The following is a 13,855-nucleotide window of genomic DNA, read 5'->3' on the forward strand; positions in this document are numbered from 1 at the left end:
ACTGTTTTAGCTACTTACATCGTGCTTTGCTCTTTCACCATCGCGCAGCCGCGCACTCACTCTCTGTGGTTTGTAGCTGGCGCTTCGGCATCTGTAAACAATAACTCCACCTTCTTTGATTTGATTGGCCTTCGCATCATTTTGAATTTGACGAGCGCTTTATGCTGTTTGAGGCACGCCAGATAGAGATAGGCGTTTTACAGTATTTACAGTTAGGTATATTAGGCAATTATTTAATGTCTTTTATTAAACTCAGTGGGAATCTCAATGGTGGGCACGAGCCTGCGTGAGAAAATGGATGTGTGGCGTGAGAGCGTGAGAATGGGGTCAATTGCGTGAGTCTCACGGTGAATGCGTGAGAGTTGGCAGCTATGTATATATATATATATATATATATATATATATATATATATATATATATATATATATATATATATATATATATATATATATATATATATATATATAAACATGGTCAAATTATAAATATATAAATAATGGACTTTTAATATGAAATTATAAACATTAATTTTCCAATTTTCAAATGGCGTTTTTGGGGAGGGGATGCTACACAAAGCTTCGTCCCAGATAACGAAAAAGTGACTTTGCTTTACTTCTTTCCCGAAATGTATTTCAAACTAGAGGGGTTACAGCTACGGTCAAATCTCGTGAGATGTTGAGATGTTGGGTTGAGCGTTAGGTTTGGGGTTAGGATTAAAAGGAAAAACAGCCGTTCTGGCTAAATAGGATACAGCTAAGGACCTAACTCCCGGTTTAGGGTTAGGTTTGTTGGTATCGAGGTAGGATGAAAACAGCCCTCATTCGACAAGATTTTGGCCGTAGATAGCCGGACATAAGCATTTTCACTTCCGATTAGTATTCGCGCTTAGTTTTAGACCTTACCAGCATGAACCCTAGATGTCGCCAACAGCTATTCGTTTTTTTGTTGATAGCTCCGCTCAGTTCAAAACAAAAACTCATCTTGACAGACGTTGTCGGGTATTATCAGAGTTGTTGATTTTTGTTTATTACTTATTATTTGGAATTTGTAAGCTATTTTTTTGTGTGTATCTCGTCTATTTCAAACTTTTGTCGGAGTTTATTGTTGTTGTTGTTTGCGAACTAGCAAATCGATTTTAATCTTAACTTAGCAACGTTAGCTAACGTTAACGCACGTAGCTAAACAATTTATACGAGTTTAGATCGTTTTTAATGTAAGTTAGTGGTTTGAGGGTCGAACGCATAACAGTTAAAGCAAACTGTTTCAACTTCAACCGATGATCAAAAGGCTACACTAAGTGATAAACTAGGTGAGTCATCGTCACGAGTGGTTAAACTGTCACTTCTGTTTAAGCGTTTCATTAGTTACTGGATTGTAGTAGCAAGCAGATGTGTTACATAATATTCACTGTAAATGTTACAATTAGTGGTCTGCCTTTTAAATTGAATGCTTTCATTTTTGTTTTGCAGGTGCATACCACAGAGATCACAGAGATAAAGGGGAATTTCTCTGACGTATTTTGTAGTTTAGCAAAACATTTGCCTATATTAGTTATATAGTAATACACTGATGATAATTTAAACCTTTAGATGCAAATATTACAAGTTAAAGGTGGTTTGTTTATTAGAAATATGATTCAAATCCTGACATCTTGTTTTAGTTAAGGCATAGTGTAAATATTGTATTATGCAGTTTAATACCTTTAAACATTCGTCTTTTTGATAACCACAATGCAGGATCCAATTCCACCTTCCCCCATAAGACCAGCGGTGGCCCCATCAGTAGAATTGGGTGTCACAATTTTTTACACCTTTTTTTATGGGTGTCTGTTTTTAGTTGTATACATTCAACTTTGGTTACTGTTACTGTACCGGCACAAACGCTGGAGCTACCAGAGCGTTTTTCTTTTTCTTTGCCTGTTCTGGTCAGGCCTTCGCACAACCCTCTTCTCGTTTTATTTTCGTGATGCCCTTGCAGCCAACCACCTACCCACTCCGGCCTACTGGCTCCTCTATTGTTTTCCTGTGTGCCTGCAGTTTTTCACATTGAGTCTCTTTAATCTTTACTTTACTCAGGTAAGTTTACTGTACCATAGACAATACCACACTTTTTGTTTGTTCAGTTCAGAAAACAGTCCACTCCCTAACCATGATTTGTTTTTATAGGAATTGCTCAAAGTAAGACGCGTATTCAATGTGGAGCCCAATAAAGGACTGTGAGTGCATTTCCATCATTTATATTCATAATTCATAGCTGGTTATAAATGTGAACATATTTAAAGAGATAGTTTACCCAAAAATGTAACTTCTGTCTTCATTTTACTCCCAGCCATGTTGTTACAAACCTGTATAAATTTTTTGTTTTGCTGAATACAAAGGAGGATATTTGTAATAATCAGGCAGGAAACAAAAGCACCATTGACTTCCATAGAAGGAAAAAAACTAGTAAGGAAGTCAGTAGTGCTTAAGTTTTGCAACAACATGAGGGCAAGTAAATGATGACAGAATTTTAGTTTTTGGGGAGCAACCCCTAAACATGACACTCCATGTGTGACTTTCAGATGGGTGGCTCGCTGTGTGTATACAGCCATGAGTGTCATCTTCCTGTGTGTCAATGTAGTTTGCGCGAGTCTTGAAGAGCGCGGTGGTTCGGGTGACAAAGCATGGAGTCTGGTGCTGATTCGGGTGCTGGTGAATGACCTGCTGTTCATTTTGGAAGCTGTCTGCTTGGCCATATCTCTGCTCCTGTTAATGCGATTTTCCTCCTTGACTATCCCTTATCTAAGCAGTAAGGTAATGCATACCTTCAAACAAAACTTCATACCTTACTCCTGTATAGCTTGGTGGTAGTCCATCGCATTAGCAGTGCAAAAGGTTATAGGTTCAAACCCGGGCAACAGGCATATACTGATCAAATTTGTACCTTTTTAAGTCACTTTTGATTAAAGTGTCTTGTTTATGATAAACGAGAAAACATTTGATTTGCAGTATTTTTTTCGTCATATGCTTGTAGGGGATTTGCCGGACTGCAGTGCTTGGGGCCGGTGTCATCTTGCTTTTCACCAGTAGGGCCTGCTACAACCTGGCGGTGTTGTTTTTGTCTCAAAATCATAAAATAGAGGCCTTTGATTATGACTGGTACAACATCTCGGATCAGGTGTGCCATATTCATACTTCATTAAGCGCTAATAAATGTGTTTCTGTCACTGGACAGTTTGTGACGTTTATTGCTGTTTTTTTGTAGGCTGATCTTCGCAGCGAACTTGGAGACAGAGGCTACATTATATTTGGAGCTGTACTTTTCATCTGGGAGCTGCTACCTACCAGCTTGCTCATTATTATCTTCAGAGTTCGCCAGCCTTCTCAAGAAAAGGTTTTTCTTTGTTTATTAACATACTGTATACCACTTTCTATTTCTAAGTCAATTTATGTGATTTATTGTTTTCTACATAAAATCAATTTATATAATGTGAAGAACATTCTGTGAAAATATAACTTTGATATTATTAAGGTCATGGCAAAGATTGAAATCAATGATTAAAATCAAAATGTGATGCTCCTAATCTCATTATTAAATTATGAAACTGTACCCTGAATTTCAAGCATTTTTTAAAAATTTGGTCAATGTCAGATACCCAAAATCATTTTAAGGAAACTACAAAATACAGTTTAACTTTTTTAATTAGACAAATATAAGATTGGAAAGGTTGGGAATATAACTCTAATAATGCACTTTACCCTGACGCATCAAAAGTCATTTTAATTAATTTTATAGAAGAGGGCTGTTTACACTGTAATAGGTCCAGCACTTACCCCTTTTTCCCACCATTGATGAGTTATCTTGTCAATTAAGAGAAAACATTTGCTTTTTGACACTTTGCCTACTTTTAGCATGAGGAAACAACTCTATAACTGTGTTAATAAGTAGGGCTGGGCAAAAAAAAAATCGATTTTTCGTTTAATCGTTTTTTCCCCCCGTGGTTGATTCAAAACCGATTCTCACAGGCCACGAATTGATTTTTTTCCCATTTTATTTTTGCAAACATTGAATGTAAGATTAACGTTAATATAATTACTAGTCTTTTCCACTAGATGTCACCTTTTTTTTGCCTTGTGCGATGTTACCAAGGAGCGAAAGGCGAGTCTGTCATTTATTCATTCAGTCTATATTGTAATATATTCTAATATAATATTCTATATAATCTATATTCATTGAGTTGAATCAAGAATTGAGTTTAAAAATCGGGTCGAGAATCGGATCCGAATCGTTTTGATAGCTTGTGAATCGAAATCGAATCAATCTGGAACATCTGAATCAATACCCAGCCCTATTAATAAGTCAGAATGCATGAAAAACCATTGAACCACCTCTTTAAGAGTTTATAAGCAGAGGAAAAAAATAGATAGGATGAAACGTCTTTCTCATTTTGTTTGTTTGTTTGTTTACAGCAGAGGGTCTGTTCTTTCATTTGATATATTTGTATATATTTTTTAAAGAAAATTTTCCTGGAAGGCATTTTGTGAAAATCACAAAAATGCTGGCGTGGAATAAGTTGATGTCACTCTATTGACTCATTTGGTTTGCTTTTATTTTAGAACTGCACCCCAGCTATTGGCAACAGACGTAGTTCACGGCCATATTTTTTTGATGATCCTCGTGGGATGGATGGTGATAGTGGTGCTTCCTGGAGTCACAGCGTAAATCCCTATAGCAGGTAGTTAGCTAAACAAAACGTCTCTGAAACCTAATTTAATGCTTTTGAATCAGTTACTCAGCAGCTAAATGAATAAGTAAGTAAGTTACAGTATAATGCACTTCTCTGCCAACAGCTGGTTTGGGTCTAGTGAGACGACCCCACTCCTCTTCAACAGGACTGAGCAGGGCAGCCAGCATCACTCTCTGTACTCAACTCCACAGGCCTAACCACTATGCAAAGCTCCAGAGATCTGACTCTGATCCTCTCAGGCAATAGTTCTGCATTACCTCTTCCTGTTGACAAGCTCAATGGGAAATCTTGCACTAAAATGTATCGGAAGCATCTAAACTTCTGAAATTGCACATTGACTTTGTAAAGCTGGTTACAAATAGACTGAATGATCATCACATAAACATTAACACGGTTAATAATTGTTTCTATACATGTTAGGACTAAAGGGTGAGTTGTGACCACATTTATCTTTTTATTATCTATAAAATGTATTTTTTCAGAATAATGACATTCCATTGCAAATGGTGTTTAAAGGGAACAATAACTTTTATTAACCTTGTGCAGAAATTGAAGATTTATTTTAATAATAAATTAATTTAAATAATTGCATTTTGTAATTGATTGTGCTTTCATGTACTGTCATTATTAAGAGTTTTCATAATTACATAAAATAGAAATGTTATAAAAGCCCTGGTGTGCTGGTGTTCATCATTACTACTATTTTCTAGATAGAAAGTATACAGATTAAACTATTGATAAGGTGTTACTATCAACTACAAGCTACACATAGATTCTTATTGGCATTATGAGAAGTTCATGATTCCTACATGTTTATATATTTTTGATTGATTTTAGGCCAAATGCAATTATTCATCTAAGTAAGTTCTTTTCCATCAACAGTGTATAAAGATTCATTTTTTTATGTATTGTACTCACTGGACGTGAATAAGTCTCATACAGTTTATTTTGCAGTATGTACAGATCCTCCTAATAAAACACTTTATACATTATGTACAGCAAGTTAATTTACTTTTGGTTTGTGATCTATTATGCATAACCAAATTAGATCTGTGAAAAAACAATCACGAAGAGCTAGAAATAATAAAAATACACAAAAAAGGGGGATAACATTTTAAGGGCACATGAGAAATCAACTGAATACTCATCCTTTAAATTGGCCACTTGAAAGCAAAAATCACATTCAGTAATGAAGTCAGTCTGACCAAATGCAAATACCATTGACGTTCATTATGCAAGCCTTTCAATCCGTACGCCTCCGGGTATCTTTGATTCGCGTGACAAATCCTCCACACAGCAGTAGGGGTCTTGATGTGTCACAGAATCACATTTAAAATCGCATAAACTTTTCTTAAATAATCTGACATCTCAGCATGCCAAGTGCCTTGGGGAGTCAGTGAGAAGCATTTCTACTATCTGAAGTCAGTCACAATTGCATGGTTTAATGGATCACGTCATCAGTGGTCAGGGGTCTGCGTGGTCTCTAGCTTGCGGAGTCGACGCCGTCTCAACTCAGCAGCGCTTGGCTCACCGCCTTCCTCACACTCTTCTTCCTCCTCCTCCTCCTTACTTTCTTTGCTGGCTCCTGTGGTCGAGTCTGGTTGAGTAAATCCAGTAGCTCCATTTACAGATCCAGCTACGAATGAGATAAAAAATGTGTACGTAGAATTAAAATAAAAATTGTTAAGCTGAGATCAAAAGGATTTTCTGTTTTCATACAATGGTAGCTTACAGGGTTCCCACACCTTAGCTAACTTCAAATTCAAGGACCTTTCAAGGACTTTCCAGGTCTAATATCCTCAAATTCAAGGACTAAATGTGGGGACACATGTCAAGTGAGAGCAAGGTTACATCGTGTTACCTTTTAAGATACATTGTTACAGCTCCCTTTTGAGGGAACTTGCGCTGCGTCACTGCGGTGACACTTTGGGAACGCCTCCAGTGGTAAGTGCATCTGAATGTGTATATCAAATTCAACCAATGGTGAGGCTTAACGACAAAGACAGGGTGCATGAAGTATATCTCTATCTGAAATATTGCCAAAGACCGCGTTACAGGGAACAACAGTTACATACGTAACCCGAGACGTTTTCATTGCAAAAGCATTTTGGTATGAATCAACATTCGCATACAGAAGATATAAGCATTTAAAGCGAACAGTTTAGCCCGTGTGCTTAAAAAGTTTAGGATTTTTATGATATTATCCTACACTACACAGAGAATAATATGGATTTTTTTCAGAAAACATCTTGCATAAAATAGATTTAAGCACTTTCAATGACCTGTATCTATGTATGTATATTTTCAAAAACTTCCCAGAGCCTTGAATTTTTTCCCCAGATTCAAAGGATTTCAAGGATCCGTGGAAACCTTGAGCTTAGTCCAGTGGTTCTCAAACTGGGGGCCGGGGCCCCTGGGGGGCCCTGAGATGGTGCCAGGGGGGCCCCAGTTTTATGACATTTTATAAAATGCTTTTCTTTATAAAAGTTATCATAAATTCTGTGTAATGAAACCTCAGAAAAATAACGCTAGTAACTAACAGCACTAAATTGTATATTTTAATAACTTTTGGTTCATTCAAATTTTATGTTTTACAATGTTTTATGTCATAAATTTTCTTTGGGGGGGCCACGAAGGGCACAAGTGGGAGTCACTGTACACAAGGGGGGCCGCACGCCGAAAAATTTTGAGAACCACTGGCTTAGTCAACAATATTGTTCTGCTTCTTACTGCTTTGGTTCTCATCTTCCTGATTGGGAATTTCCGAGTTGCCCGTGGAGGGAGAGGACTCCTCATTGGCTGACGCACTCGTTTCACCAGTGTTGGCGTCTGATCTTGGAGGACTACATGGTAGATTGGACAAAAATTACAAAAATGGGATTTCAGTGGGAAAAAAATTAACGTGACACTTGCTAGCAAACTATAAACAATGTTTGCATACCTCAATGTAGCCACTGTGCTGAGGTAGTGGTGAATGTTGAGCATGGCGGCATCAAGCAACGTATGAATGTTGTGAAGGCACTGCAACCTGGCTTCCAAACCTCGCCGACCCTCCTGCTCCAATTCTCTGAGCTCAGCTTCTGACATGGTGGACAGAGTTGATGGTGGAGGTGGCATGGATGACACTGAAAAACATGGAGATAAAGTCACAGACTGATCAGATGGCAAGTCTACTGTAACCATGCTTACTGTATTTGTACCCTTTTGCCAATTTAAGCCATATTTGACAACTACATTAACATTACACTGCCTTTGTACCTGATGTGAAAAAAAACACACATACAAAGCAAAAAGTGTTTCTGATTGGCTGCAAAGGTCAGGCCACTCCCTTAAACCCTTTTCTGCTCTTTACTAAAGTCTAGAGACAGATATTGGTCAACATACACATACTAAAGGGTGGAGGTGGAGGCATCGGCAGCCATGGAGCTGATGGGAAAGGTGGTGGCATTGAAAATGGGAATCCAGGCATCGCTGCAGGAGAGGCGGGGGCACTGTCTGCTGTAGTTGGCTGGGTAGAACTGCCGGCTCCTGATTCTACATAACAGATGGTAAGAATTAAGATACTTTAATTAAAATGTCAAATTGTACAGTAAATAAAAAAAAATTGATTCTCACCTGCTCTTTGTGTCTGCGCTCCATCTGCAGCAGCCTGTGGAGCGTCTGCGTTTGCTTGAGCACCTGGGGCAGCAGGTGGAGGCGCACCGGGGAAAGGACCCCAAAAGGGAAACAACCCCGGAGGAAACTGAGGCATCAGACCTGGTACGACTTCAAAAAACACATTTAACATAAGAGTCTGACTTCATTAAAGAAGCCAGTGTCGCTAAATATTCACTGATTGCAGACCAGTATCTGGTATACAAAATCTTACCATTGACAGGTGGAGGTACAGGTGCATTAGCTGGGGCAGCAGGGGCAGGGGCTTGTGCAGGAGCTGGGGCAGGAGTCTGATTTGGCTGGGATGCTCGAAGAACATCCATACGACAGGTTGGACACGTCTGCTGTCTCTGGAACCATGAGCGAAGGCAACTACAACGAAAGGGACTTTTAAGTATCAACAATCAAAACTGGGAAATGTCCTAAATGTGTGACAACAGTGGATATGAACCTTGAGTGAAAGATGTGGTTGCAAGGAAGTTTTTTGGCTCCGGTCACCATCTCTTCACGGCAGATGATGCACACATTGTCAGTGGCCTGCAAATCCTCAGGGGTGGCATCTGGATAGCTGTAAGAAGGGAGGGCAAATAGCCATTTTTTAATAAACAAATTACTAATAAATATTCAGATTAAATATTTTCAATTGCAACAGGAAATGTGGAAGGGACATGGGGGTTGTGCAAGTTACTTTTAATTTTTTTAAGGATTTAGCTTAAAACTATAACCATGTTAGCATTTAGCCTAGCTCTATTCATTCCTTAGGATCCAAACAGGGATGAATTTAGAAGCCACCAAACACTTCCATGTTTTTCCTATTTAAAGAAAAACTGTTACATGAGTAATTACAAGAGTAAGTATGGTTGCAAAGGATAAAACATGGCGATTTTTAGCGGATTAAAATGAGAACTATATTGTATGGCAGAAGAGCACTTAGTTTGCAGCACTTCGACCTCGGCGCGCAGTAACATCATCACTCCTATAAACCCTCTCGCTCAAACTTCCGTCAATATTACTGCACCCAAAGTCGAAGGGCTGACATGGACTAAAAAAATACTAATACTACTAACAAAAAAAATGCAAATGAGCTGATGAAATTCAAACACTGATCACAATGATGGTGTTTTGTTGCAATTAAAACTCAATTGTGCTTTTCTCTGCACTAAATGGCAGTGCCGTGGTTGGAAAGTGCAGATTAAGGGGCGGTTTTATTATAATAAGAGCTCCTTATGACATCATAAGGAGAGCCAAATTTCAACAACCTATTTTTTCACATGCTTGTAGAGAATGGTTTACCAAAACCATTGGGTTGATCTTTTTCACATTTTCTAGGTTGATAGAAGCACTGGAGACCCAATAATAGCACTTAAACGTGGAAAGTCCGATTTTCATGCCATGGCCCCTTTAAATAAATCAAATGAACTTGTATAAGATTTTAAAACCAGGAAATACTCACAGAGTATTCATGTTACGGATGGCCCGTCGAGACATGATGGCGTCTGTTACAGCCTTCTTGAATTGCCTAATAAAAAGCACAAACATTTGCACGAGTAATTATGCCGTGTAACTTTAGTTGTGTTGTTTTGTTGTGCTGAAACAGATGATCACTCACCTCATCGCGAGATACATGGGTCGAATGGCAAACAGAGGAAAGGTGTGCACTTTTATCATTATGGTCATGAATGCCATATACAAAATTACCTTGATGAAACCTAGAAAAATAGATACATCAATATGCATCATGGTGTCAAGCACCGCCAAATCATAATATGGCTTTCTATGATATACCTGTAAAGAGCTCCGTGTACAGCATGTAGACAGCCTTATTGTCCCACGGGTTTTCACTTTGGAGATCGATTGTATGCAAGGTGTATTTGATGAAGGTGGTGAGAACCATAGTCATCAGTATCGCATACTGTAAAAGCAGACATGTACCACACATACATAGCATATTTTAGCAATAGTGTTCTGAGTGACATACTGTAAATGTAGTTGCCTATTAAAAACAAGATTACCTCAAATCCAAACACTAGCTGGACGGATGCTCCTCTGGTAATAATGCTATGGCACGCATGATTGACAAATAGAAAGTCTAACACTCCCAGCAACACCATTAGAGCTGCACCAAAAAAGAAAGTAACAGGGATGCTCACATGAAATATCCCAACAAACATCAAATATGTGACCCTGTCTGTGAAATTCAGGTTAAAGTCTCAATAAAATCATGATATTGGGAGCATCAAAGTTTGATTTAAACTTTCATTATTAAAGATATCAAGGCAAGAAAGTTATTTAAATTATGTGTTATGACAATAAATGACTTCAGCTGGGTTTTCACGGGCAGGGTCACATATGGTTGTCTAATATTATGGAGGACCTTGTCATCCAAGACAACAGTTAAAATATTTGCATGTCACAAACAGTTTTGATAAAGTTTAATTTTAAAAAAAGAGGAAGTAAAAGTGTCATCAACCGAAACCCAAGCACAGCATAACTTGATATTTAGCGATTTACTCACAGAGAACTCTGAAGTGGAAGACCCAGGAGATATTCGGACTCCTTTCCATCTGAATTTTAACATAAAAATGAAAACATTGCACAGTTAATACGTCATCCTCGACTGAACTTTTCTTTAAATATGCAAATGTCTCATTTAAATGTTTGCTCATATAGTCCACCCTGTCTTCAGCCAGCCAGTGGAAGCACTTGAGAAACAGCAGCAAAGTGAACAGGGCCACAAATCGAGGAGAAAAATCATCCCTGAACACAGTGAAGGCTAAACAGGTCTCTGTTACGGCATACCAGGAGCGCTCGATCAAGTGCTGAAGAATATAACAGTGAGAATTAAAAATAAAACGCATTATTTGAATTATTATTTCCCTGGCACACCAACCTCCATTTCAGCAGCTCTCAATTGGCCAAAAAAGACCTTCCGCATGAATTTTCCCAATAGGAATACCAACACGAAAGCCTGGATGTATAAGACCTGACGGAGAATAGGAGTCAAATCAAATTACGAAGTGTTGCTTTTACATTTGTAATTGTAAGACTTGTTGTCCCCATTAACTTACTGCCATACTGGGACTGCTTTTGGTGAGGTATACTACAGTAGGGTAGAACTGGTGCTTGAGGAAGTAGGCATGGGCGATAACTGCACCAGTCAGAGCCAAACTGGTGGCTGTTACGAGAGCGGCTCGCACCATCTTGTACTGTGAAGATAAAATTAATAACAAATTATTAATAATAATATTCAAGAAGGTAATGAGGGTTAGATTAAAAACACTTTTCTCAAGGTTAAGCAACGACTATTTATGTTACCCAAACAAACAGTTGACAGACCAGTTTGTCAGCATTTTAACTTCATGAAGATGATGTAAAATATGTTATTTAAATGCCAGCCAAAGGCATTTACAGTACACTGCAGTACTTTCTGTGGTAAGGATCCTTAGGGCGGTTATGTAACTTATAATGTCTATTTTAAATTATCCTAAATGCGAAAATGACTAGTTATGCTTTTAATATGCGTTATATTTTCTGTTAAGGTGTTGGCTGCAAGTAAGTTCTGCAAGCTTGATAGTAGCAAGCGTTAGCTAAGCACTTTAGCATTACATGAAGGCTAAGCAGGACACCGCTATGACGTTTTAAGTAACGTTAATCTAAAACACATAATAAACCCTAAGGCATGTTTTAATCACTCGACCATATGCTGATAAGTATCATGCTGGGATTGGTCGATTAGTTAAAGCAGTTCCTATTTACATTATTGCTTACCTACTGCCGCAAAAATCCGCTAGATTAGCTGTACGGATGTGGCCTCAGTTTTGTTTGACTTGCAGTAAACGTGTCCCGTTTCTATTTTGCCATCTATAAGTAATTTGCGTGTTCTCAATCTCTTGCAGTCGTTGCCACTTGACGGGATACGTGTTTATTTTTCGCTTGCTTTCAGTAAGGCCACCTCACTTCCGGTGAATATTCGTTCCTGCCAGTAGAGTGAAGACAGCGCAGCAGCTGGTGAACCCGGTCGCTATGGTTACGCCTAAAGATTTCAAAATAAAAGCTCATTAATTTAGTTATTTGTATGATTTACCCTTTTATATACTCCCCTATTTCTTATTTATTAGGTTAAATCAAATTATTAGAAATAATATATAAGAAATTATTTTTTCTTATATATGGGTTAATCAAATTATTATAACATATTTTGATATGTGACCCTGCTTGTGAAAACCCAGCTAAAGTAATTTTTGTGATTAACTGTTTTCTACGTAAAATCATCCTTACATAAAGTAAAAAAAAAAAAATTAATATTGACTAAGTAAGGCCATGTAAACATTGAAGTTAAAGATAAATTAGTGACTCAAATCAAACTTTGATGCTCCTTATATCATATTTACATTATAAGACGTTAGCATGTATTTCAAAGACGTGTCAGATAGGGGATAATTGATTTGTTTATTGATATGACTACGAATAAAAATTTGGCTTAGCTAGTATATCTTACAGGGGACATTTCACAAGACTTTTTTAAGATGTCAAAAAAAATTGTTTCCTAGAGTATGTATGTGAAGTTCTAGCTTAAAATGCCATAGATAATTTATTATATCATATTAAAATTGCCACTTTGTATGTGTGAGTAAAAATGTGCCGTTTTTGTGTGTGTCCTTTAAAATGCAAATGAGCTGATCGCTGCACTAAATAGCAGTGCCGTCGTTGGATAGTGCATATTAATAGGCGGTTTTATTATAAAATTATCCCCTTTTGACATCACAAGGGGAGCCAAATTTCAATAACCTACTTTTTCACATGCTTGCAAAGAATGATTTACCAAAACTAAGTTACTGGGTTGATCTTTTTCACATTTTCTAGGTTAATAGAAGCACTGGGGACCCAATTATAGCACTTAAAAGTCATGGAAAAGTCAGATTTTCATGATATGTCCCCTTTAAAATATTCCCCTTACAACATTTATCATGGTAACCATAGTTTCCGCCAAAAGTTACTTCTATGTATTAAATTTACACTCATAAGAAATGCACAAAACGACTAAGGAACCACATATTCATTTAGCACTAATAGACAGTAAAATGTAGTAATTTTAGATAAACAATCTACCGGTATTATGGCTTGTAACCTTTACCTAATAAAAAATATGCGGTATACAATTAAATGGTACTGTACTATAAAATTGCAAAAGAATACAGGATCTGCTTCTGGTAAATCCAATACCTGTTAAATTATGTAACACTTGTTGACTGTCATTCGTAACACAAATAGTTGTCCAGCAGTTTTTATGAGACATTTACACGTATGAAATATGATCTCATGATCATATATCACACTATTTTTCTTTTGGTCTTAAAGGCAACACCATAATGCTGGCAATTGCTTGTTGCATAAAACTCTATAATAAAAGATGTTTAATGATGATGCAACACTTAAATACTGTTTTATTAAAAAATGTGCATATCAGAAACTTA

General features: G+C 37.5%; 2 protein-coding genes across 3 annotated transcripts; one reads left to right on the forward strand and one right to left on the reverse strand.

Annotated features, from left to right (window-relative positions):
• The first annotated feature begins 661 nt into the window (after positions 1-661).
• On the forward strand, positions 662-5,396 carry gpr137 (G protein-coupled receptor 137). Its single transcript, XM_055177825.2, has 8 exons — positions 662-1,310; positions 1,471-2,076; positions 2,167-2,216; positions 2,562-2,793; positions 3,014-3,157; positions 3,245-3,373; positions 4,597-4,715; positions 4,831-5,396. The coding sequence occupies exons 2-8, from the start codon at positions 1,732-1,734 to the stop codon at positions 4,922-4,924; spliced, it is 1,113 nt and encodes a 370-aa protein (XP_055033800.2). The 5' UTR covers positions 662-1,310; positions 1,471-1,731; the 3' UTR covers positions 4,925-5,396.
• A 259-nt stretch (positions 5,397-5,655) lies between these two features.
• On the reverse strand, positions 5,656-12,376 carry syvn1 (synovial apoptosis inhibitor 1, synoviolin). Of its 2 annotated transcripts, none has more exons than XM_073854154.1 (16): positions 12,150-12,376; positions 11,450-11,587; positions 11,272-11,364; positions 11,045-11,200; positions 10,897-10,942; positions 10,394-10,497; positions 10,167-10,293; positions 9,991-10,090; positions 9,835-9,900; positions 8,833-8,949; positions 8,596-8,753; positions 8,343-8,492; positions 8,118-8,261; positions 7,669-7,852; positions 7,458-7,570; positions 5,656-6,363 (listed from the first exon to the last, which is right to left on the reverse strand). In XM_073854154.1, the coding sequence occupies exons 2-16, from the start codon at positions 11,579-11,581 to the stop codon at positions 6,185-6,187; spliced, it is 1,869 nt and encodes a 622-aa protein (XP_073710255.1). In that variant the 5' UTR covers positions 11,582-11,587; positions 12,150-12,376; the 3' UTR covers positions 5,656-6,184. The 2 variants fall into 2 exon arrangements, with proteins under 2 accessions (XP_073710255.1, XP_073710254.1); XM_073854153.1 differs by having other exon boundaries at positions 8,112-8,261; positions 12,150-12,375.
• Between the last annotated feature and the right edge of the window lie 1,479 nt (positions 12,377-13,855).

Source organism: Misgurnus anguillicaudatus, chromosome 16 (genome assembly GCF_027580225.2).
Source record: "Misgurnus anguillicaudatus chromosome 16, ASM2758022v2, whole genome shotgun sequence".
Taxonomy (NCBI): domain Eukaryota; kingdom Metazoa; phylum Chordata; class Actinopteri; order Cypriniformes; family Cobitidae; genus Misgurnus; species Misgurnus anguillicaudatus.

Coding starts and splice junctions, on each gene's coding strand:
- gpr137 (XM_055177825.2), top strand. CDS start 1,732: ATGCAGGATCCAATTCCACCTTCCCCCATAAGACCAGCGGTGGCCCCA. Junction 2,217..2,561: donor GTGGAGCCCAATAAAGGACT/GTGAGTGCATTT, acceptor TGTGACTTTCAG/ATGGGTGGCTCGCTGTGTGT. Junction 3,158..3,244: donor GGTACAACATCTCGGATCAG/GTGTGCCATATT, acceptor GTTTTTTTGTAG/GCTGATCTTCGCAGCGAACT.
- syvn1 (XM_073854153.1), bottom strand. CDS start 11,581: ATGGTGCGAGCCGCTCTCGTAACAGCCACCAGTTTGGCTCTGACTGGT. Junction 8,950..9,834: donor ATCCGTAACATGAATACTCT/GTGAGTATTTCC, acceptor CCCTTCTTACAG/CTATCCAGATGCCACCCCTG. Junction 7,853..8,111: donor ACCTCCACCCTTTAGTATGT/GTATGTTGACCA, acceptor CATGTTTTTCAG/TGTCATCCATGCCACCTCCA.